At 45.4% G+C, this 22,357-nt stretch overlaps 1 protein-coding gene across 2 annotated transcripts in view; it reads left to right on the top strand.

Moving 5' to 3' along the window:
- The first annotated feature begins 306 nt into the window (after positions 1-306).
- The window catches only part of LOC143180797 (dipeptidase 1), a 65,617-nt gene continuing 43,566 nt past the window's right edge, over positions 307-22,357 (top strand). The window contains exons 1-2 of one of the 2 annotated variants that reach the window (XM_076380764.1): positions 311-877; positions 17,720-17,873. In XM_076380764.1, the coding sequence (XP_076236879.1) occupies positions 753-877; positions 17,720-17,873 (279 nt within the window). In that variant the 5' untranslated portion in view covers positions 311-752. Of the gene's footprint in view, positions 878-17,719; positions 17,874-22,357 lie in introns of both variants that reach the window. The other variant, XM_076380765.1, reaches the window with a different exon arrangement.

Below are 22,357 nucleotides of genomic sequence, written 5' to 3'. Positions count from 1 at the left end.
CGTGCAAGAATATCTTTGATCGAAGCGTCAAAGTTCACCGGCTGCTCTTCCAAGAGCGAGGCGAAAGCTCGAGATAGGATCGTGCGTTGATCCTGTAGCGGCGAGCAGAAACTTTTCCGTGGAAAAGTGCATCGCTATCTCGGACGCAGCCCGTCGGGGAAATTAAAAGCAGTCGTCGCGTACTCTGTTCCTGGTGAACGTGGAGATAAGAAAGGGACAGTGGTGGTGAACGGTGGGGAAACTGCGGGGATGCGAGCTGCAAAAGGACAGGACGTTGGAGAATAAACGGCCGACTAAAGTTTTCAATGGGCGACTGTGAGACGAGGCCGGAGATGACAGTGGGAAGCTAGCGCGATCGCGAGATAAGTCTAGGAGATTTAAAGAAAGAGTGAATGCGCGACAATGTCAGTGCACGATGCCTGAAGGCGAACGCTCTGAAAATAAAGGGAGAACAGAGAGGACGAGAGCTGGTGATTTCTGAAGTCGTCGACGCGAGGACAACGGTGCCAGGCGTTTGATTGAAAATTTCGGGGGACGTTTCACGGTCAAGAAGCTCGATCGAGAATGACAAAGAGTCGGTGGGAGTGAACGCGGGGAGGTGGTAAGGTCCAGTGAAAAGGGACAGCACTAGACGGGCAGGAAATTGTAGGATCGCCGTTGGGAGCGATATCCCCTGCGGGTGAACCAGTCAGCCGACGGTGATGGCATGAGGACATTAGTAAGGAGAAGCTGCGGGTCCAGCGAGGAGGAGGATGAGGATGGTGGTGGGCGTGATGGTCCTTGGTCAGCTACTGACGAGGATCCTGCTCGCTGCCCATGCTGGGGATCGACTCGCAGCGGCTCGCAGGATACTCAGAGACGTGCCGCTAATAGATGGGTAAGTGGAAGCGGCCAATTTGGGACAGACAAAGAGAATGCTTGGATATTGCCAATTTCAGTGCCGCCTGAAAAGGGAAATATTCGGCGAAACACTTGCACGTCGAGAAATCGGAGAACGTTTATCATCGGCTGCAATATTAACACTATAGCGACAGCTAGCTTCGAGAGCGTTCAGGAGGGACAAGCTATTTGAATAAAAAATTACCAAATGAAGTTGCTAAGAAACAATGATATATATGACTCTCCTATTACGCAATCGTCATAGTGTTAATACATAAATTTTATAAAAATGATCAAATCAGAAAATTAGTAGTTAAGTCAATTTCTTTAATGCTGGTAGAAGATGCATAGAATATATAAAATAATTATATTAAAAAAAGGGACTTGAATGTTAATGTTGAAAACAAAAATACATACTATGAAACCTGAAGTATTATTGCATTAAGATACTCTCCCTGATCTTGGATCGGTACGCCTCAAGTATCTCACTAGGTTCCTTCCACAAGCTGCGTTGAGTGGAAGGAATATAGTGACGTACTCGAGACTGTGAGAGAAATCCGAGGGGAACAAAGAGTCAAAATGCTTTTTAAAAAATATATTTTTCCCTCGGCTCTGGTGTGTCGCAATACAGGCTACGCCTACACCAGTTCCGAGGGAAACATGCCTCTTAAGGGTGCACACTTCAGAATGTGTACTCCGCTATGAATAATCCCGATCTATTTAGGCTCTTAAATTCCTCTGTGAAATGTGTCTCCAAGTGCAACATTAAAGACAGAAATATCCCACTAAATAAACTTGAGCACAGTAACCCTTAAAATTACATGTACAGTATTGAATATCGATATTGAATATCAATATTGAATAGCTCCTTAGCATCTTCACTCATGTAACCTGACAATATATCTTTACGATGAATTACAATTAAATACAATTGTTCTCTGGTGAAAATACATTTTCTAATTATGTGAAACTACCGTGGAATCGATTGACGAGAATTGTTGAACGAGAGAAAGCAGATTCGAGCACAGGGACAGACAACTCTCATATGGATAGTAACATTCATCGTGGAGTCTGAAGAGTCTATACCAGACTCTCCAGGTGCTTGAATTTTTGGCACAGTGTTCGTAAAATTGTTCAAATTTTAATGAATAACTGAAAACTCTAATGTAATCGTTAACTCGAGTGTCGTTGAAACACGAGAACCGCAAGGCACGAATTTATAGCTGGCGAGAACAATGTCGTCGTAACGACGCGCATGGACGACATTCTATGGGCCGAGCGTGCCTCTAATTACACCGGAATTAAACCTGAAAGGAATGTCCCTCGTGTCCAACTCACGATAAAGCGTCGAACGATACACGCAGAACCGGGACTTTTTCGTCCCCTGAAAACGAATCATCTTCCCTCCACCTTGTATCACCCTCTCCACTTTGTAGCATCCATCAACGTCATCTCGAAATAAAATTTTTCTTCTATTACTATTGCAACAGGATCCTAAGGTAACTGTTCTCAATCACAATCGATACCTGATTACAGAAGTATCCACCTACACGCTTTAGTTTTTTCAGGAATCAGGAATTGTAATTTAGAAAATTTAGAAAGGAGAAAAAAAATTTGAAAATTTGAACATTTAACAAATTTGAATACTTGAATACAAAATTGAAGAATTTAAATGATACGTCTGAGAAATATTAAAAATTTAACCGATCACTAGTGCAGTTTCTTTCTCTTCCTCCTTCGACCTACAAACGAAGAAAATACTTCCCACATTCCCGAGATTTCAAAAGCAGAGAACCTATGGCTAATGGTTCCAAGAGACCAGGTGAAACTGATTGCTTTCTGCTCAGCCAAATTCATTCCCTTTAAAAGCAAACGAAAGGCAACTCATTGCCCAAGGCACTGAAAGTATTTCAGGGGCGAACGAGTTCATAGAAAAAGATTGAACACGATTAATCCGGCAAGGGTTTATAAGCGGTGTCCGCCAGTCTATCAGAGTCACAGGCAGAGTCGCCCTCCCACTTCGTCCGCGGAAGGAACAGTGAGGCGCGACTCGATTGGACCGAAACTCGAGAGTCGTGCATTTAGTCTGAGATAATGAGAAAGTTTCGCCGACGCCGGACAGAAAAGACGTTAATGGAAGAGAGAGAATTAAGCGGGGCAAGAGAAAAACGAATTGAAACGAGAGCACACAGCGACGAGGAAAGTGTGGAAGAAACGGCAGGCAGATAGAATTCAGCGGGAGTATGGCCCTTGGCTATTGGTTCTCCAGCTCCTCGGGACATCAGGGACCAGATACGAATTTCCGCCTCTCTTGGCTGAGACACGCCCGTGTGTCTCTCCTGGCTGCTTCCGCTGCCCGTACGTCCGTCCATACACTCGTGTATTTCACTGCGGCGCGACTGTATCGACGTCCGATCAAATAACCTGTCGGATCGAAAGGCAACAGCGGTCCTGGTCGTTAAGGGACCATCCCTCCTCACCCCTCGAAACGTCGACCGCCACTCTCTCGAACCACCTTTACATACAGAACATCCAGCGAATGCAAAACGAGCAATTACCCAAAGGGCAGTAAAAATTCCTGCGACCAAACACGCTTTGCATTTAAATAGAGATCGTCGTGATCGAACGACGCGTGCCTTTCTTTCAAAGGCGCTGCCCCAATTGCGCGTCCGTCTTCGGTCACATCTCGAGAATAAGCCAGCGAGCCCGCGACAAAAACGAGAATGGCCCTTTTGTTGTTGCAAATTACAGTCTTCTCTCGTCCCTCGTCGGACCGCAAGCGGAACCTTTCACCTCTCGGCTTGCGATAGAAATTCGAGGAGTCCTCGAAGGGTATCGCGGATAAAAGGCACGACGGGTGGAACGCGAACGATTTCGCCCGATTGTTGACGACCCGAAGGCGATTCGTTACCGATAACGAGTGAAAGCCTCGTCGAGCCTATTGTGCCCCGTATAATAGTTTGTATTTTCCCCCTGGGAGCGGGACTGGAAAGCGAGAGGATTTCAGGGCTTACGTAACGCTCGACCGATGAGCATCGCGTTCTCCGTAAACCATAAAAATGGGTGAAACCGTTCGACGAAATTTCGAGGGCAGTCAATTCGCGCATTGTGGCTTAACTTTGCTCGCGAGGCACGCACGCGCAGTCAAAAGTCACCCTGCTCGCTGTATTTACAAAGGAAACGTGACTCCTTTTCGATTGAACAACGATTTCCGCTCCGACGTTGTTGTTGGAGCACCCCTGAGACAAGGGATCGAATTGCAACAACGAAACAAGAAAAGGAAGAACGTGAAAGCTCCACGTTTTCCTTCGCAAAAGGTTCGACAAAGATTGCTATTAAACAGAAGCTCAACCACAAAGAGAGACGTTTCAGAAATTCGTGTTTTCTACCCTGTGAAGTTGATAACCTGCTCGGACAACCATCCTTAATTAACCACGACTCAACGACTCTGTTTATAGCGCTCATCGTCGCGCGGAAATATTTAATTACCTAGACCACTCGAGTCGCGAGGCCTTCACGCCGAGCCGCGAGTAATGCTCGCTGGATTAAACCGAAAGAAAAGGGTGCAAAACAGCTTCTTTCGAGGATTTTCTCGCGAGAAGAGCTCGCAACAGGAAGATACGAGAGCGTTCCGCGTTCCTCGCCCGTTCCTCGCCCGTTCCTCGAGCGTTCCTCGCGCGTTCCGCTTGACCGTGGCGCTTCCAACAGAATGTCTGAAATGCTTTGAAAATCTTAGCTGACTGTGCTCGCTTCCTTAATTGAAGTTTCTCTCTTTCCCCGCTCCACGAAAGCTCGTTTATCCTTTGACGCTTACGAGCCACCTCTTTTCCCTCACGAATCGAAGTGTTAATTACCTAAGTTAATTATTAGAAAAACGTCCACGACTCAACACCTTCCCTAAAGCCGCAGCAACAAGTTCTCACGTTCTGTCATTGGGGAAGTTCGAGCGTGTCGCGTGTTTCGAAATGAAAAACGGAATCGCTGACGCGCGACGAGCTGCATCGTGTCGCTGCATAATGCAACCTAAACGCGTTAAGGCTTTTCGCTGAACATTATCATTCTCTTGGGGAGGGGAGGGGAGGAGGAGGGGACAAGGGGCTTAGAATACAGACGAGTTCAGGAGTTCTTGCGCGTCGGGCAGGCGTACGGTCGTATCCGCTCAGCGGCGCATAAATATATAAGCGCGCGGTAACGTGCACGTACAGAGAACGGCGTGCAAGTAGCGTCCACGATGATGCTTAAAGCTTAAAAGCAGAAAAGGAGATTTAGGCCGACACCGAGTTGGCCGAGCTCAGCGGGGAGCTAAAGAAAGTAGATGGGGAACGCGAATGTCTTCACCTAGTCATCGACGCTCGCTCGAAAATGCGTTCGCCTCGGGAATCTGATTTATCCCGCCCGTTCACCTTAAAAGCCGATAAAACCAGCCGCGCGCTTCACTCCCATTCCCCTTCGTCGCTTTATGATTGGTTAAACGCCGTGAAAAGGGCCTCGGAACCCGATCTTTCATCTCGAGGTGCTGATCGATAGTTTATCTATTTTTTCGGAAGAAGATCGATCGACATAGGATGGTTATTATCTGGTACAAACCAGTGCCACACTCGCGGTGTTTATGTGAATCCTTTACCCAAGGTTTGCTTATCGTAGTGGCGCCGTGTTGTGAGGGATATCAAGGTGGACCCGAAAGTCGAGGGAAATTACATTTTGAGGAAGAGATAGAGGAATTTTGTATAAAAATAATTGCAATTAGAGATAACTGGAAGAGATTTCCCAGAAAACATTTCGTGACCTTCTGAGGGGTCGTGACCCACAGGTTGGAGACCCAGGAAATTAAACAAAAAATGTTCTATACTCTAGAATTTTCCTTCGAACGCAATGCTAATGTGGCGGCGATCTTAATTTGAAAACAAGAGAAAAATGAATTAAAGGAATTTCTTTCGTAAAAAAATGCAGAATAATAGATCCTAAATCCACAATTCTAAATTGAGGTACAAAGCTTCGAACATTAATATCCCAAAAATGAAAACATGTAGTTGAAACTGATTTACCTCCTAACCAGAGAAATATTCTTCGAAGTTTCAAGCAACATAAATAAATGGTTCACGATGATGAAGTAGTTTCAAACAACTTCAAGTCAAGTGTCATTTGATTAATATGAACGAGGCTGTAATCTCCAAGAGACAGGATACAATATATTACGTATACATGTACCAAGACCCACCATAACCCAACGTTGACTAGCCTTCGTTTAGAATACCGAAGTACAGTGGAAACTATCGATAATTCGATCGAGTCACTTAGTCAGCCCGCTCCAGACGCAGCATCCAAATTCTAATCGCGATCTAGCGAACCGACAAGAGGATTGGTCTCCTTTCCAGGCGCAGTACACAGTTGAAACGATCACCAGAAGAGAATACGAAGCTCGTTACCCTCTGGCGGCATGCATATGTGCGCTTTGATATTCTCGACTGCATCGGATGGGATCGTAACCGTATTCGAAAAGAATGCGGTCTACGAGGCAATGATAACGCCCGCAATAGCCGTAGAGAAAGATTATCGAAGCTGCGGCACGCGAAACTACTCGACGTACGATTATTGCCTGGCCGATATAGGAAGAAGTATTTTCCCCGATTTCTGGCTGCTTCGCTAAAAGTGCCACGTAAACTCGAAACTTCGATTCCAGGAGGAAGGTGCACGCGCTATGAATTCCTTTATCCACCATGCATCGATAACGAGATTGCGCCTAAACGCCCGCCGATCTACACCAAGATCGTAAAGCACGGATACTTATAATTGCGAGTTCTCCCCAAGCTGAAAATTATTCGTTTAGGAAAGAGAAAGAAACTACTCGTCTTCCTTCAACACCCGATGCTAACATACGTGACCCGCACGCGAAACTTCTCCCTTTTGGCCGCGCTCTCTTCTCGCGACGATGCATTTGAAGCTCGATTTACTTTGTGGTATACTTTCAATCTACTTTAAATCATTCGTGCGTCGATTCGAAGCGATTTTCCCACGGCACGTTCACCTCACCGCCCCTCCAGTTTCAGCGGAAAAGAAATTAGAAAACAGCCGAGTTCTCTCCCTCCGATTCCTCGCTTCATCGGTGAAAAAGGGGGGAGAAACATTAAAATGGACTTTGCGGCAAGGGAAAACACTCTTCGAGAACTGAAGAAGAAGCGATGGCTGGGGAGCGACGACGAGATTGCGAGTCTGTCGAGCTGCTTCGATCCACCCTCCCTTCCGATGGAAGTCCCCTTTCGATTCGAAATAAGGGATCCTTTGACGAAATCGCGTCGTTCGTCTACGACACGAAAATCGTATACGCTCCACTTCGCTAACCTTGATATTCTGATTGATTAATCGTACGTTGGAGGGAAACAGATCATCTGTTCTACTTACGAGAAAGCCTATAAATATGTAGCCGATAACTGTGACCGGCATGAAAGCCAAGTTCCGATGAGAAATGATCGAGGGGTCTGTCAAAATTTCTGACGAGGGATAAATGATCTCTGGGAGCAGCATAAACTTTTTCACAGGGGAGTGTTCTGCGGAGAATCTTATTTCTTTAAGGAAAAAGCTTGGAGGCATGTTCAAGGTTAAGTGACTCCCCTTGCTTTCATCAATTTTTCATTAGATTCTTGGTGTATCGCTAATGATTGATACTGACGAGGACCACGTTAATACTGGGCTTACAATCTTTACAAGAGTGTCGATACTTTTAATGTTGTGTTAATGGAGAGAGCTCCCTAAGCGTAACACTCACTTTTCACTTAGCTTGTGTGTTGTAAAATATTAACATTTTCAGTTGTTTTGCGCGCTTTACTTTCTTGAAAAATTTGAAAATTTAAAATCCTTTAAATTTTTAATTTTTAAAATTTTTAAATTTTTAAGTTTGAAAATCTGAAAATTCCACCATTTGAAAATTTGACAATTTAAATAGTAAATCTATTCAATATTCTCTTATCCCAGTCCTCCGAACTGAAGCAAACCATGCAGGTACATGCTAAAGACACTTCAGTTCGCTCATAACCACTCGATCAATGAACACATTTCTCAGACTGACCGACTAGTTCCGATCAGTTTCAGCAATCGCAAATCATCCCAACCGTAACGACAATCTGAAATATAAACGCGTCGGCTCGCCGTTAATTCAACCTGTCTAATAAAGTCCAGGCGAGTTTAAGGTTTAACGCGTGACCCGGTTTCCGTGAAACTGCTGCAAGAATCGCCAACAGCGAAGCAAGAGACGCAATTTCTCGTCGACAAGTCGGCCGGTTCGTTAAAAAATCGTCCCGGGCGATAATTAAAAGTAACCAATTAAAAATCTCGCGAGTTATTCTCGTCGGCCAGCCAGAGGAGCTCGTATTATCTTCGTTGCGAAGAGCTAAGCTGAGTAAGTTTCGCGGCCCAGCGGTTTTCTCGAGTCGCTACGAAAGTTCTCACGACGTGCCTGTGTCACCTTTTTCCTACGATCATTATAATTCATTTCATTAACGAGCATCAAAAGCATCGACACCTATGAAACTTTCGCGGGATACAGCGAACGTTCGTTAACGAGACTACATGGTGAACGAATGGGAGAAGAAGGGACGCGATAACGATTGAAACCCTGTCATAGTGGAAACAAGTCAGGGTGTAAGATCTGGTGCAGAGAGACACGAAGAATAGTATTTTAAAGAGACCACTTTATCACGAAAAACTTATAATTTGTGAGTCCAAATAAGTCGTATTCCTTAATAGTCTTATTTATTCTAAATCACTGTATGTCATTAAGATCTTGTACTAATATTATCTGACTCAAGAGGTTTACATTTTCTTTGTCACTCTGCCCCAGGCTTAATTGTGGCTACACTATGACTACTGGTAACTGTGCCGCCCAGTGAAAATTTTCGTACGAATAATGGAAAAGTTTCGAGGGCCCAGTCGGAGTCGGTCACCATGAGATCGCGTTACGACTACTTCGTTATCGGGAATTCCCGCGGAGTACATTCCACTGCGCGCAGGGCTGCAGCGATACAGGATATCTCTTCTAGCGACGATTCTCAGCATGACTGCCCAGCAGTTGCAAAATTTCCGTTTCGTCTATTTCTAATGAAAAGCACAGCCAAGTTCCTACAACCAGCGGCGTAGAAATCCTATTTCAGATGGACGACGCGATTCAGACGCAACCAGACAGAAATTCTCCCTGCGACTTCGGGTTCTCGTTAATCAGAGAACGACCAAACGCTGAAAGATTAACGGAGCGATTTGACGGAACTGTTAACGCGCCACGGTAGTCGAGGGAGAATTCTTCGACAATCTGGTGGTCGAGACGCCGCTGGCAAATAACGCCTGAGGTTAATTCTCAGTGTAACCAGTTCCGCGCGATATCTACCCATGTACCAGCACGTCGATCCCGAGATGTGTCCGTGTAACATGGACGAGCAACTCGCAGCAGACACCGACTTCCGACGGAGTTAATGTAGCTGCAACGCGTAACTCGATTTCGCGAAGTTAGTCGAAGGCGTCGATGCTGTCTTAGCGAGTCCACCTCCTGGGACTACGGATCCGAAATCGGATCATGGATCTTGGATCTCGAGACGTGACTTAAAACTCGAGAGCGTGCTTGTCACGCGCGAACACGTGCCTCGATGTGTCAGGATGAAACGGGGAAGCAGGTCGAGAGAGGAAGGGGCCATGCCTTCGAAAATTTCATTGTTGAGCTTGTACGCTTGGAAGGTTGTTGCTCAGTTCTCGAGGAAGGAATAAAAGTAGAACTAGATGATGAAGGATGGAAATCACTGTGTAATAATGGTTGAACCGGGAGATTCAGGGATATAGGTGAAACAAGAAAGGGGTGATCGATGAATTATATCTCCTTTTCTGGTGTTTGGTCTTATCTAATGTGATCGAAACTGAGAGATAATAGACACACTAAAAAATTTACACTTGATACCTTCTTATTAGCTCTCTCCTGCACGATTGACTAATAATTCTGAATCACCCTGTATACGTACAAAAAGAATTGTAAAGTCTAAGGCAAAACGAAGACAGTACAATTTTAAAAAAATCATAGAATATCTCCGTACAAAGTAAAAGTAATTAATATTCCTACAAATAACAATATTAAACTCCCTTCAATCCATCGCTTAAAAAATGTCTACCTAAACCTCTTTACCCACTGGACTGGTAGACCGAACATTTATTTGAAGACGGTAATGGCTCAATTATTGACGTACGCGTGTAGCGTAATGCAGCGAGCATTAATAACCCCTGCAATCCATTTACCAAAGCCCCGCCAGGTGAGATAACCCTTCTAATGTAACACAGATGTAACGGTAATGTCTGCGGCCCGGGGTTCCGGTGCTCCAGCCGAGTTTAATAACTTCATTGAGTCAGTGCACGCAGATAACCGGCTGAGCAGGCGCGAGAAGGGTGGAAAATAAATTGTCGTGCCGCTACAACGCGTATTAACCGTCGGAAAGGCGGAAACGCGCGAGTCGCCTCTCCAGGACGCGTTGGTTAAGTTTAAAGAGGGAGTAACAAAGTTTACCGGATAGTCGCTGGATTTTACGCTGGATTAGATTTTATGATTCCGCGTCGCGGCGTAGCCGAGAGACCGCCGAAATAGTCCGGATCTGCGGTTAATCGCCCAACAAATTAAGGCATAAAAGAAAACTCGCCGTTAATGCGCCCAGCAATGTTCCGCCGCTGGAATTTAACGCTTCCCCGGGGCGAAAAAACCAGTCGCGCTTTTTACCCCGCCGCGACAAAAAGATTCACTTTGATCCATAATGCAAGCAGGACTGAAGGAATCCGTGGCTCCTTGGTTTCAAGTCGGGAACGTGTCAAAGGAAGCTCGTTCTGACGCAGCTTTAGCCGAAATTTATTTTTCATCCTCCCAACAATACGACGCTAAACACTGTACTAAGACTTGAATTTTTAGTAATTTCGCGAACATCAGCTATGCCCTTTGGATATAAATCTATCGATGTGTAAATAGGCAGGTTCGAGGAAGGAAATTCGTGAAGGAGAGTCGAGGAAGAGGCACGACCGAACAGAGAAAGAATGTAGATTACCTCTAGCACAGTCAGAGGAAGAAAGCAGAAAGCATGGAACGGGAAGATGCATCGAGTCAGAGATTAATTTCCCAGTTTGCTCGCGACACCGTAAACGCGGACGATCGCTCGTAAATTATTTGAAGTGGACGGTTCGCGCGGGAAGCAGGTGGTTAAATTCTGGAAACGATCAAAGCCGTTAAAGCCAACGTCCCTCTCGAGCGGGCGATAGGCCTGAAACGCGGGTCCGCTGAAACCGGACGTCGATATTTGCATACGGAGTGACGTCACCATAGCCCTGCAAACGGAATATTCACCATTCATATGCATATCGGGACCAACTACCTTATCGCGCTTTGCCAATTAACCCTCTCCGTTGAATCTCTCTCGTCACGTCCCCCTCCTTCGTCCACCCGCGCCCCTGGCGTCGTTGCGGCAAACGACGAAAATTCACCAGCATTTTCGCGGAATCGACGCCGGGGATATCTGTCCTTTTAGACACACGTTGCGACCCTGTTGAATATGCATGAAGGGCTGAGGAGAAAATGCCTCAAAAGTGGTAGTACTCGCGGTGACATTCGTTGAAATCGCAACACGATCGCAGCACGGGCGACGAACTTCGTCTGGATGTAATTACGAGCTCCCCATTGTGTGCCCTGACGTATCTAATTAGATGCGTCACGCTCAAGAAAGCCACCACGGAAGTGGTCAGACGTCGTATCCAAGTTTCCCTCTGGCTACAGAGATGAGGGTTCGACGATGTAACTGATCTGGCTCAAATTTCAGGGATCTTCGTGCGCCCTAGTGCAATTAGGGTATTGGGGGAGCAGCTTTAACGATAAAGCGGAGAAACGAGCAGGTGGGAGTTCTTCCGACGAGCCGTGAGATCGATGGAATTCACGCCGCGTTAAAAAGGGACGATTCGATTCGCTATGACCAATAAGCGGCTGCATTTTTACGACACCCTGTTATCGATGAGTGCAAACACGGGTCTGGCCATCGGCCAAGCTGCGCGAACACTTTCGTGCATCGCCGGATGTCGGCTAGCGATGGTTAACGGTCATTTTCGGAGATAATTCTTGCGAGAGCAACGACCGCTGCTTGGAATTCGTTAAAACGCGTTTAAAATGGGGTTCCTGCTATCCTGTATACGTTGTTCATCCCCTGTCGCAAAAAGGATGGTTTTGATTCGAAAATTCGTGCAAATGAAAATTAAAACGACTGTTGTCCCTATAACGTGTAAATATTGTCGACAGAAGTAATCATGGAGTGCTTTTCAATTGAAAAATTTTCATCGTTCGTGTTTGCCAATATAGATGGCCAATTGCGTTAGTACTTCACTAATTTAACAAATTGTAGTGTTCTACAAGACAGTGTCTTTTAGTCGTTAATTAATTATATCTATCATAGAAAGTGATACAGACCTACTTCACGAAATTTATATCAAACATTATCTCAGAACGAGATCTGTGGGAGAAGATTGGTGGAGAATTCAAACATAAAACAAATTTCAAAAGACTCGGTAGAACTCTAAAGATCACCGCCACGACTCCTTACCTCTAATTTACAGCCCATCGATTTGAGATACTCTTCAAACAAACCGTTAAGCTATCCTCGTTTATCCCACCAGCGCATCTTAACGTACCAATACTCAGACAACTGTTTAAAGTCAACTGCCTTACATATCCAGTGAATTACCTTCCAGCAAATGAACCCCCCTAGACAAAGCCCTTCACGCGAAATACACTTCCTTCCACCCGATTCAATTCCAAACAGGAGACGTTACTCGATACGCGCTCTGCCCCTAACGTTTATTACCATTCCTAATTATTACTGGCCCCTATCGTATTCATTAATTGGATCGTTAGCGTTATCGGCGGAGCTTCGTGCTCAGAATCGATTGTAGGCGGATCGACGAAAGGGATTCGCAGGTTCGAATTAGAATCGATCCGGGTGGCAAAGGGACTTCACGTTTCGGAGGAACTCGACTTGAAAATCCAATCACCGTTGGAACGTTCCAGTTGGAAGGAAAGCTACTAGAGACAGAGGGGTAAACAGGTAACCCAAAGGGGGCAGGACTCCGCGCGAGGGCTCGACGTCCATTCCGAGGCTGATCGCTCGGAATACAAACCGAGGAAGGATACGTTGCGGGAAGTAGCGCAACGAGCCCTCGTCGCCCTCGACGAATTAAAGGGGACGACTTTGCGGGAGAGTAGTGCGCTAATGCCGCCAGTGAAAGCTCAACGAGCAGTCGTTAAGATCGATATCGCGCAGCTTGCTCGTCGACGCTCCTCTTATTATCAGTTAGACACCGTGTCTCGACGCTGATGGAATTTAAGTAACTACGACGTGAACCTAGCTAGCTTCGAGCTCGACGAATTGAGAGGGATCCTAAGGAAATTTTCGCGATGAAAATGGATCGATCTCCTTATCGTTCCCGTCGTTATTACTCATTACTATTTCAAGGAGGAGAGACGCGATGGGAAAATAACGGTAGACGCCTTCTGTCACCCAGCGATGGGAAAAACAGGACGAAGCAGAGGGATTAGAAAGTTAACTCACGCGAAAGCTTGGCAGCCTTAATCGGTCGGAATATTTAGGGGACGAGTTTTGATCCTGGCAAACTTTCCGAATTATCGGCCGACAAGTAGCGCCCGCTGGAGATGGGAACACGGCTGCTCGTTTGGTTACCTAATTCCGTTCGAAGTTAAATTCCCCTCGCGCCACGTTCAAAGTGCATTCAACCACCGTGCGATGCGGTTCGCGGCAAACGGTCGGGGAGATCCATCTCTGATTCAGGTCAGATTTGTTTCGGAGCTAACAATACGCACGCACACATCCTTTCCCACCCTCGCTTGCATAGTTTTGTTTGCTCGTTCTGTCGTGCAGCAGAATTACTTTGTGTGGAGGTATTCTTGTACCGCCGATGAATTTTCGCGGAATTGTTGGAATTTTTTTCCCTCTAACGATTTCAATCATTATGGTTGAACTGAAAAAACCGATGGGCCTGGAAAGTTGAAGGGATTTCTGCGGAAAATGAGTTCTTGTTTATTTGAATGCTTAGTAAAAATATAAAAGTTAGAATTGGGTTACAGAGAGTTAATTTAGTAGTGGATTTTAAATATGGTAGAGGCTACGCAGAAAATGTTAAAACAAACTTAAAGTTACGTTAATTAATACCTTTCTAGTAAAATCTGCATTTAATGAGGAATTAAGAAGTAATGAACGTCAGGTACTGCAAGAATTAAATAACAAGGATACTTCCCTGAGACAATTTCATTTTCCATGGAACTAAACCAAAGCTCTTGAACTTCGTTAAGTCTGAAAGACGGCTGGGTAAAGGACACTGAGATTCAGGTTTTCATTTGCAAACAATATCCACAGAAATTCGCGAAACCAGATCTTTTCAACCTTTAGAATGGCTAAGAAGGGTATTGAAGCTGCAGTTACAAGAAAAAATAAGTAATACTCTGCCGTTCGAAGTCGATTTTCGAGACCTCCAGTGCAAACTAGTCGTGGGGAAGAGAGGAACGAGGCAACTCTCGGGGCGAAATTCCAAGTACGCGAGGCACACCGAAGCGTTTAAAGTTCCCGCGTTGCCCCGCGAGGCGAGGGTGAGAAGAGAAGAACTTTTGCGCGACGCAGTTGCAAGTTTCCCAAGTAATTGCGCGGGAGGTGTAATCGCGACGTTATCAGGAAACGCAACTTCGCGCCATTGCATCCCGCTCAATTAGTTCGTCGTGGAGAGTGGGGACAGAAAGGTGAGACAAGAGCTTTCCTCTGTTATACGCACCATCATCTGTACGCGATTATTCAAATTGTTTTAGCGAGTACGCGAGCTTTCTCCTTTCCGCCGAGCGTGCTGAGTTAATTCGCGCGTGAAGCAAATGGAGCAGACCAAGAACGCCACGCGTGCTTCGAATTATCCAATAATACGCCCTGACGAAATACACCTCTTCTTCGGAAATCTTGAGAATCAAGTTCAATATGTACCGAGAAATTCTAGGTATTTCTAGTAATCAGGCTTCACCTTGGAGCTGTGAGTAGTGCTTGTAAACACCCTAATCGTGTAGTATATTCAGATGAATTGTTCTAATCCTAGCTCTGAAATCTTAAATTCTTGATACCTGATTTTTGAGTTACATATACTCAATAATTAACGAGATAATTAGTGTTCATTCGTATGTTTTTCCTGAATATTTGAATATTTCAATATTTGACAATTTTGAAAATTTGAAAATTTGAAAATTTGAAAATTTAAAAATTTGAAAATTTGAAAATTTAAAAATTTGAAAATTTGAAAATTTAAAAATTTGAAAATTTGAAAATTTGAAAATTTAAAAATTTAAAAATTTGAAAATTTGAAAATTTAAAAATTTGAAAATTTGAAAATTAGAAAATTTAAAAATTTGAAAGTCTAAATATTTGAATATCTAAACAGTTTTACATTTTAAAACTCCTTAATCGTCAAGTCTTCTCGAGGTTAGACTTGCTGAGCTCTTCACATAACTACCTACTATAGTCTCTAGAAATTACGAACCCTTCCTTCTATCTTGAACTCCATTTCACCCGAAAATCCCCTCATCTAGATCAAGACCTTCCCTTACAAGTCGCTTAATTGCACGCGTTTCAACGTTTAACCCTTCCAGTCAGTAAACGTCGTCTTTTTCCTCCATTTCTTCAGAAGTTCCTTGTTTACTCCCGTCGTAGTTGGCTTAATTAGAGCTTCTCGGCAGAGAATGGCTAGCCTGTCAGACTCGAACGTATCACCTGGTGCACGTTCGCGTGGCGTTAAATTGCCAGAGATAGAGCAACGAAAGCTCCTTAAACGGTGTCTTGGAGGAGGGCCTGGCAGCATTGATTGTAACTGGAGATCAGATAGCCGCGTTACGCGCAGCTACACGTCCGACCAACTAAATTAACACGGAATAAGGACGCTAAGAGCGAGGATGTGAAGCTCGAGAACTAAAGCCAGCAAGTTAGACGTCGGCTAATGCCATTTCAACGCGGAAAGTTCGCTGAATCTTCCCTCGCCCTCCTCTCGCGTGTTCGGTCTTTCGCTTCTCGTCCGCCCGCGCATTACCGTGCATCTCGCGCCGAGTTATGCTTCCGCGTGAAATTATTTTATGCAGATCTATTTTGCACTAATTCACTTCTGGCGAGTCACTCTAAATGGGTATCGCAAAACGAACAGACGTGTCCTGAACTTTCTAATAAGCAAAGCTCCAAGCCCACTCATTTTTCGAGCGAGAACGTTCCCCCTTAAAGACGTCATAATTAGACATCTAGGTAAGACCTGAAATTTATAAACTTGTAACTTTGAGTTGCTCAGTATCTACAATACCTTAGAATTATTCAACACGAAACATGGTGCGAGATGCAAAACACGCTCGACATTCTGAGACAACCACTTAGCTAACTTTAATCATACACATCAGTTTTCCACAACGAAATCAATAATTCGCAGACAAGCAAGTTCGCAAGAACTCACGAAGTTCAGACACCGGTATCTCCACCGAGCAAGAACAGTGCTCAGCTCGATAAACGAAAAAAGTTAGTTCCATTATCGTAAACGTGAGGCAAATTAAAATCGTGCTGCTGCGTCGAATAACTTCGCTACAGTATCCAAACAAAGAAGTATATATCACAACACTAATATTTATATTTTTACTGTTCTCTTGCGAGTGAGAGAGAGAAAGAGAGAAAGAGAGAGAGAGAGAGAGGAAGTGAGATAGAAATACATAGCAAACGAGAGGATTTACATACCACTCCGGGGGAGATTTCTTTCACGAATTCTATTCACGTCTCGCTAACAATGTTGACGCTCGTCCTGACGAAGCCAGTAGACAATATTTGGCCAGCTTTCCTTGTACATAAATCCCGCGAAAGAAATCAAGGATGCCGGATGAAATAACTTGGTCTGGCCAGAGGCGAAGTAACCGAGTCCGCGGCAGAACTTGTACGTCGTCTAATGCCATTGTAGGAGGCAAACTTTACTCGCTACCCTCCGCCCCTTCTTGCCCTATATCTCCCTCGTCCCATTCCCTTTTCCTCGACAGCGTTCCCAAGACGCGAGCCCGTTCCCCACTGTTCGAAAGAAATGTATTTCATGGTATTGCATCGCACTCGATAAAATGCAGCGTCACACATTTTCTTCGAGATCGCGTTAAAATATCGCGATTGGGTAGGAAGCGAGAAACCAAGAGGGAGTGTAAGAGAAATTAGAAATTTAAGACTTGCACTAGCGAGGAAAATTCTGTGAGGTTGATTAAGTGATACAAATACGGGAAAATGTAGAGCATCCCGTAATTGGTGGGACAGGCGAGAAAGTAGGAATTCTATATGAAAAAAATGAGTAAAACATAGAAAATAAAGTTTGTAGATATCACGGTTTATTTTTTGTCCAGAAAAGTGACTTTAAACTTTTCCGAGTACACATGCACCAAAGTAAAATTGTAGGTTAAAGGTTCACGAAGTAAAATCACTCCTGGTCTGACCACTGCCCGACTTAATCTACTGTAAACCGAAAAGCGCTTGCCTTCTGGAACGCAAAGTCAGTTTTCTCGAGAAACCAAGCATAGCATCAAAAAATTGAACCTTTTCATTTATTCTACCGGATGTAGAGCATACTTATGGACACTGTGCAATCTAATCCCTCTGATGAATCTGGCTGCAATGCTGAGAGTCCTACGTCGAGATAGAATCCCAAGTGGATATATTTCGCATCAAACAACCTTAATAACGATAGAAAGAGAATCACCGAATGATGAATTATAGACGTACACTTTGCTCGTTTGCTGCAGGCACAACGATCTACCATGGAACATACGCAAGTTCCTGAAGAATCAGCTGAGGGAGTTCAGGTTTGATGACCTCAGGGACACCCATCCCTGGTCTCGGAGCGCCTGGAGCCACACGGACCTTAGAAGATTGAAGGAGGGCATGGTTGCAGCGCAGGTGAGCTTAATAATAACCGCAATAACGCAACCATCCGACAGAGAAACATTAATCGAAAGAAACGAAGTGGCGGCTATCTCACGAGTCGCAAAACCCACGATATGTTTCCCCCCTACCGTCGACAGCGTCGAATTACTCCCGCCGTGGTTCTGCTATCTTCGGCAGGGGCATACAGCTGCAAATTTTCCCGTGAGCATCGAGCAAATTATCTTCACGAAAAGACTCGAAGCCCGATTTTAAACACTTCTCCCGAAAGTCGTCCATTTCCCTCGAACGATTTACGACAGCAATAAAATTACGAGCCACCCTTTCCTACCTTTCTCAGGGCCGATGAAATTCGAGCAGATGGTACAATTGACCATAAAATATCTTGCGCTCTAACGCAAATGCATCGCCAAAAAGTAGTCACACAGCATCATCGAAATTTTTCTATTCCTGTTTCTACTCTCTGACTGTTAATCGACCTGAACACGCGATCTTCGAGTCAAGGAAGTGCGAATCGCCACAGGCATAGAATCGCGTGTCGTCCTCGCCCGAATCAAAACGAAAAATTACCTTCCCCGACATTTAAAATCTCTGTAATCGTCGCAGGGGGTCGGAGCGAGACATCAACCCTTCCCATTGAAAGGAACCAGCGTAAACGCGAGAATCGCGTGTCACTCTTCGCCTCGCGATGTTTCAATTACGCCCAACAGCGTCGCGTCCGTTCTCCAGGGCCATAAAGGCCGCGATTAATTGAGGAAACGACGCGGAACGCTTCTCGACGTTCACTTCCCGCGTCGTTGCGATGATTAATACGTCGGGGCACGCGATCGCGGGAAAAATCGCGCGATTTCGGTTCAATTAACGCGGCTGCCGAGGGGATCGGCCCGCGGGCGGCAACTTTGGTAATTAATTTCTCCCGCGGCTCCCAGAGATTACGCGCTGACGAAAATTTACCGCGGAGCCCCGCCGCTCCGCTGGTCGTTCACCCCGATATCCTTCAGATTAATCTCGGACCTCCATTACGACCGACCGCTATCCTTTCGCGCAACTTTCGCAAGGAACTGGGAGAAAAACTTCCACGGGAGACTCTCGATGTTTCCAATCGGCCACGGGCTTCCACCTTTCACGATCTGAGAGGACGGGGATGAAAAGGTTGCAGAGAGGCAAAGAGAGTTCGCGTACCCGGGACGAATGTGCGCTCGAGTGGCGAGCGAAAGCTCGCCATGCCGATCAAATAAATCTTTTCTTTGCTCGGTTCGGCGCTCACGGGCCACTCGAGAAAGGCACCGATCGGAACTTTTCGTGTTCTGGGGCAAATGCAGGGGATAACAGACCTCTGACGAGACCTCGGTCCACGGGACTCCGTTCCCGTGAAAATAGAAAATCACCCTCCATTCTCTGGCGCGAACGCGGCCTTTTGTGTCTTCTGTGGAAGAACGGCGACGTTACGCCAGCAGTAGACGGAAGATTGTCACCGCGATGTTGACTGCGGCACCTCGTTCGCTGTTCGTCCAGGGGGTGGCGGTTAAACCGGGGCGAGAACGAAGCAATCTTCGGTCGAGTCTGGCGATAAGCGATCTTTACTAGCGCTGGAAACGTTTCGAGTAAACGGCGCTTTAATCGGAGAATTTTCGCTGCACTGCTCTGCCTGGCTCATTATCGGGATTAACATTTCCCGTGATCACGATTTACCTTATCTTGGCCGGCGCGGCGGGATGGGAAGCGGCGCTCTAGCCTCAAACGGATATCGATTTTCGATTTAAGGGAAAACAAGAGAGCGTTCCGCCGCGCTGAACGAATAAGTTGCGCCGAGATCGCGAAATGGTTCTCGGTTCGCGGACTCGCTAATGAAAACACCTTCGCAAGGCCGCGTCGAGGGTGTTGACACGGTTTTCCGGTCGCGGTGCTGAGATGAAAGAACTCGGTGCGTCGCGTGAGAATTATTTTCACTTGGTGGATCTTGTGACCGCGAGCCAGCGACGTTGTTGCGAGCGTCGTCGTTTCGACGGCGGCGTGGCATACGAGGAAACGGGACTGAAATGAGCGCGTAGCTCGGCTGCTGGTCAAAAGTCACTTTGAAATCGATGCTTTTATACGGGGCGTTTCAGGGCGCAGCGATCTGACTGGGGAAGTGTGTTCAATGAGGAGAAACGAGGATACAGTGTTGCGTATACGTGGGTTTGGAAATGCTTCGTTGAAAAGTTGGAAGATAAATATTGAACGCGAAGGGAATAGTGGGTTTGCTGTTCATACCCCTTCATTCTGCCTGTGTTAACTATTTGAGTGCACTGAGGGGTTTAACATGCAACCGGGACATTGAATTCAGCTATAAATTATAATTAACTGCATAGCTTATATTATAATCTATTATGAACTATGTAGCTAAGTCGAGCATTCTCCTCGCTACACAGAGTCTCTCATCGTTCTTTGTATTCCTTGAATTATGCTCCATTAGGCTTCATTAGACTACACGTGCTGCAATAAAGACATTCATAATAATAATAGTAATAGCAAAGTTAGAACGATCAAGTCAGAAATCCTCCATCTATTTTCGCAGGATAATCCAAAGCTCCAGGATATAAATTTGAGAATCTACGGACGGTATATTTTTAAGTATTCGGCAATAACCTCTTCTATTGCTCCTAGAATACTGCACACTATCAATTGGTGGATTTATTCACCAAACACCACAGCTCGAGGAGACTTCGTCTAATAAACAAATTTCTCTCGAGCGTTGAACTATCAGAATAGCAATACCATTGGCAAAGCCTCTAGCCCGCTGACCGATATATAGTCCAACAGGATCCTTTTTCGAAGATCCTGAAGTAGAGACCTAGGAAGCTTGCCCCTGCTTTCCCTGGTCGAATCGTCAGCAACTCGTAGTAGTTACATTTTATCTACAGGGGTTAAACTCTAAGACGTCAGAAATGGAATTTCATCAAATAAAGCAGCATCCGGTTCCTCAATCTCAATAGCAGGCAACGCTGAATATACTACGAAATCCATTGGGATGCTGTCCTGGTAAAATAGCCCCCGAGACGATTGAAAATATCCCCAGCTCTGTTTGCTCGTTAGTAAAACAGTAACAGGCTGATCCCATCTATTAGAAGCTCGTCTAGACGCGATTATAGGAACGGTTGCCTAAGAGCGGGCCGCGTGACAAAGTGGAGGGGACACGCTTGGGTTCTCGAAAAGTCAGTTTTGCAGGGTCGAGTGGTGAAGTAAGGTTTTCGCCTCGAGAAGACCACTCCATTACTTTACCACCCTTCGACCACCCCCGTTGCTAACCCCTCGACGCTAATGCCAAGGTGTCATCCTGCTAAGGGGTAAAATTCAAATAAGCTTCTTACGGTGGCGCACATGCGCGTACAACTCGGCCACCAACAGACACGCGATCCAATTTAATTAATACCGTAATTAAAAGGGAATACTAATTATAGCAATGGTACCGGAACCACCCATCGTTACGAATTACCCACGCGAATGATCTAGGGTTGGGAAGTGACGCTTAGACGGGTAAGAAAGGCATCCACTTCGGAATAATTAGAAGTGTTACATTGAGGAGGACAGGTTTGTTTAATACAGGTGTTTCAGTGATAGATTTCGTTGAAAGGGTTTCTGCATGAATAGCTGTCTGTGTTAGTAAACCTTTTTAGCGATGTTTAGTAAAAATTGAGGAAAAGAAAAACCACTCTTTATATTCATATTTGAACGTACCTATACACATACGAAGGACTGAGAAATTACGAAGATTTTATTGCAATAATTTCCGACTAATTTCCAAAATCTTTAAAGGAATAATTAGAACTCGACGCGAGTGGAGTGTTTGCCAAAGAAACAAAGCAAAATCATTCAAAGTTACGTATTCGTGAAATCCCAATTTACCATTTCGGCTACGAAAAGTCAGAACACCAAGGTCGCCGATTCCAATGCGCTGAATGCATTCCTGAAAAGGCTAGCAGGTATATACGCGCAGTTGCAGCACGCCAGACTCGACTTGGAATTAACTCCCTTTTGATTCACTAGATTCGTACCAGTTTTCCTCGCTCGTCATCAATTCCGAGGACACACGTGAAAACGTTTGCCTAATTTTCTGGGTCATCTCTCAATGTCAACGCGTCCCTCAAGGCATTCAGTTCGTTTGCATCGAGACGAAAGGGGTGACTGGCCGGCTACGTCCACTGAGACGGCCACGTTTATATGCGCACATGCATAATATACGCGGAGCTAGGGCGCACAGGAACCAGTAAACTGCACCCGGACTCGATCCATCACTGTCTCGGCTAATTCAGTCCAGGGAGAAGGCATTCGTCGCGAAAAGGTTAGCGAGCATTGATCGCGATTCTGTCCCCGTCTTTCAAGGGAGCCTGTCTCCGAGGACGTTTCGCATTTTGCAGAGGTATGACGATAGACGGAGAGAAAGAACGATATTGTTGCTATATGCCGAAGCCTCGAGGACAGAGGAAAGAATGTTGTACTCTAGAAAGCTAATTTCATCC

Source organism: Calliopsis andreniformis, chromosome 6 (assembly GCF_051401765.1).
Source record: "Calliopsis andreniformis isolate RMS-2024a chromosome 6, iyCalAndr_principal, whole genome shotgun sequence".
Lineage (NCBI taxonomy): Eukaryota > Metazoa > Arthropoda > Insecta > Hymenoptera > Andrenidae > Calliopsis > Calliopsis andreniformis.
This window is presented reverse-complemented; position numbering and strand designations above follow the sequence as displayed.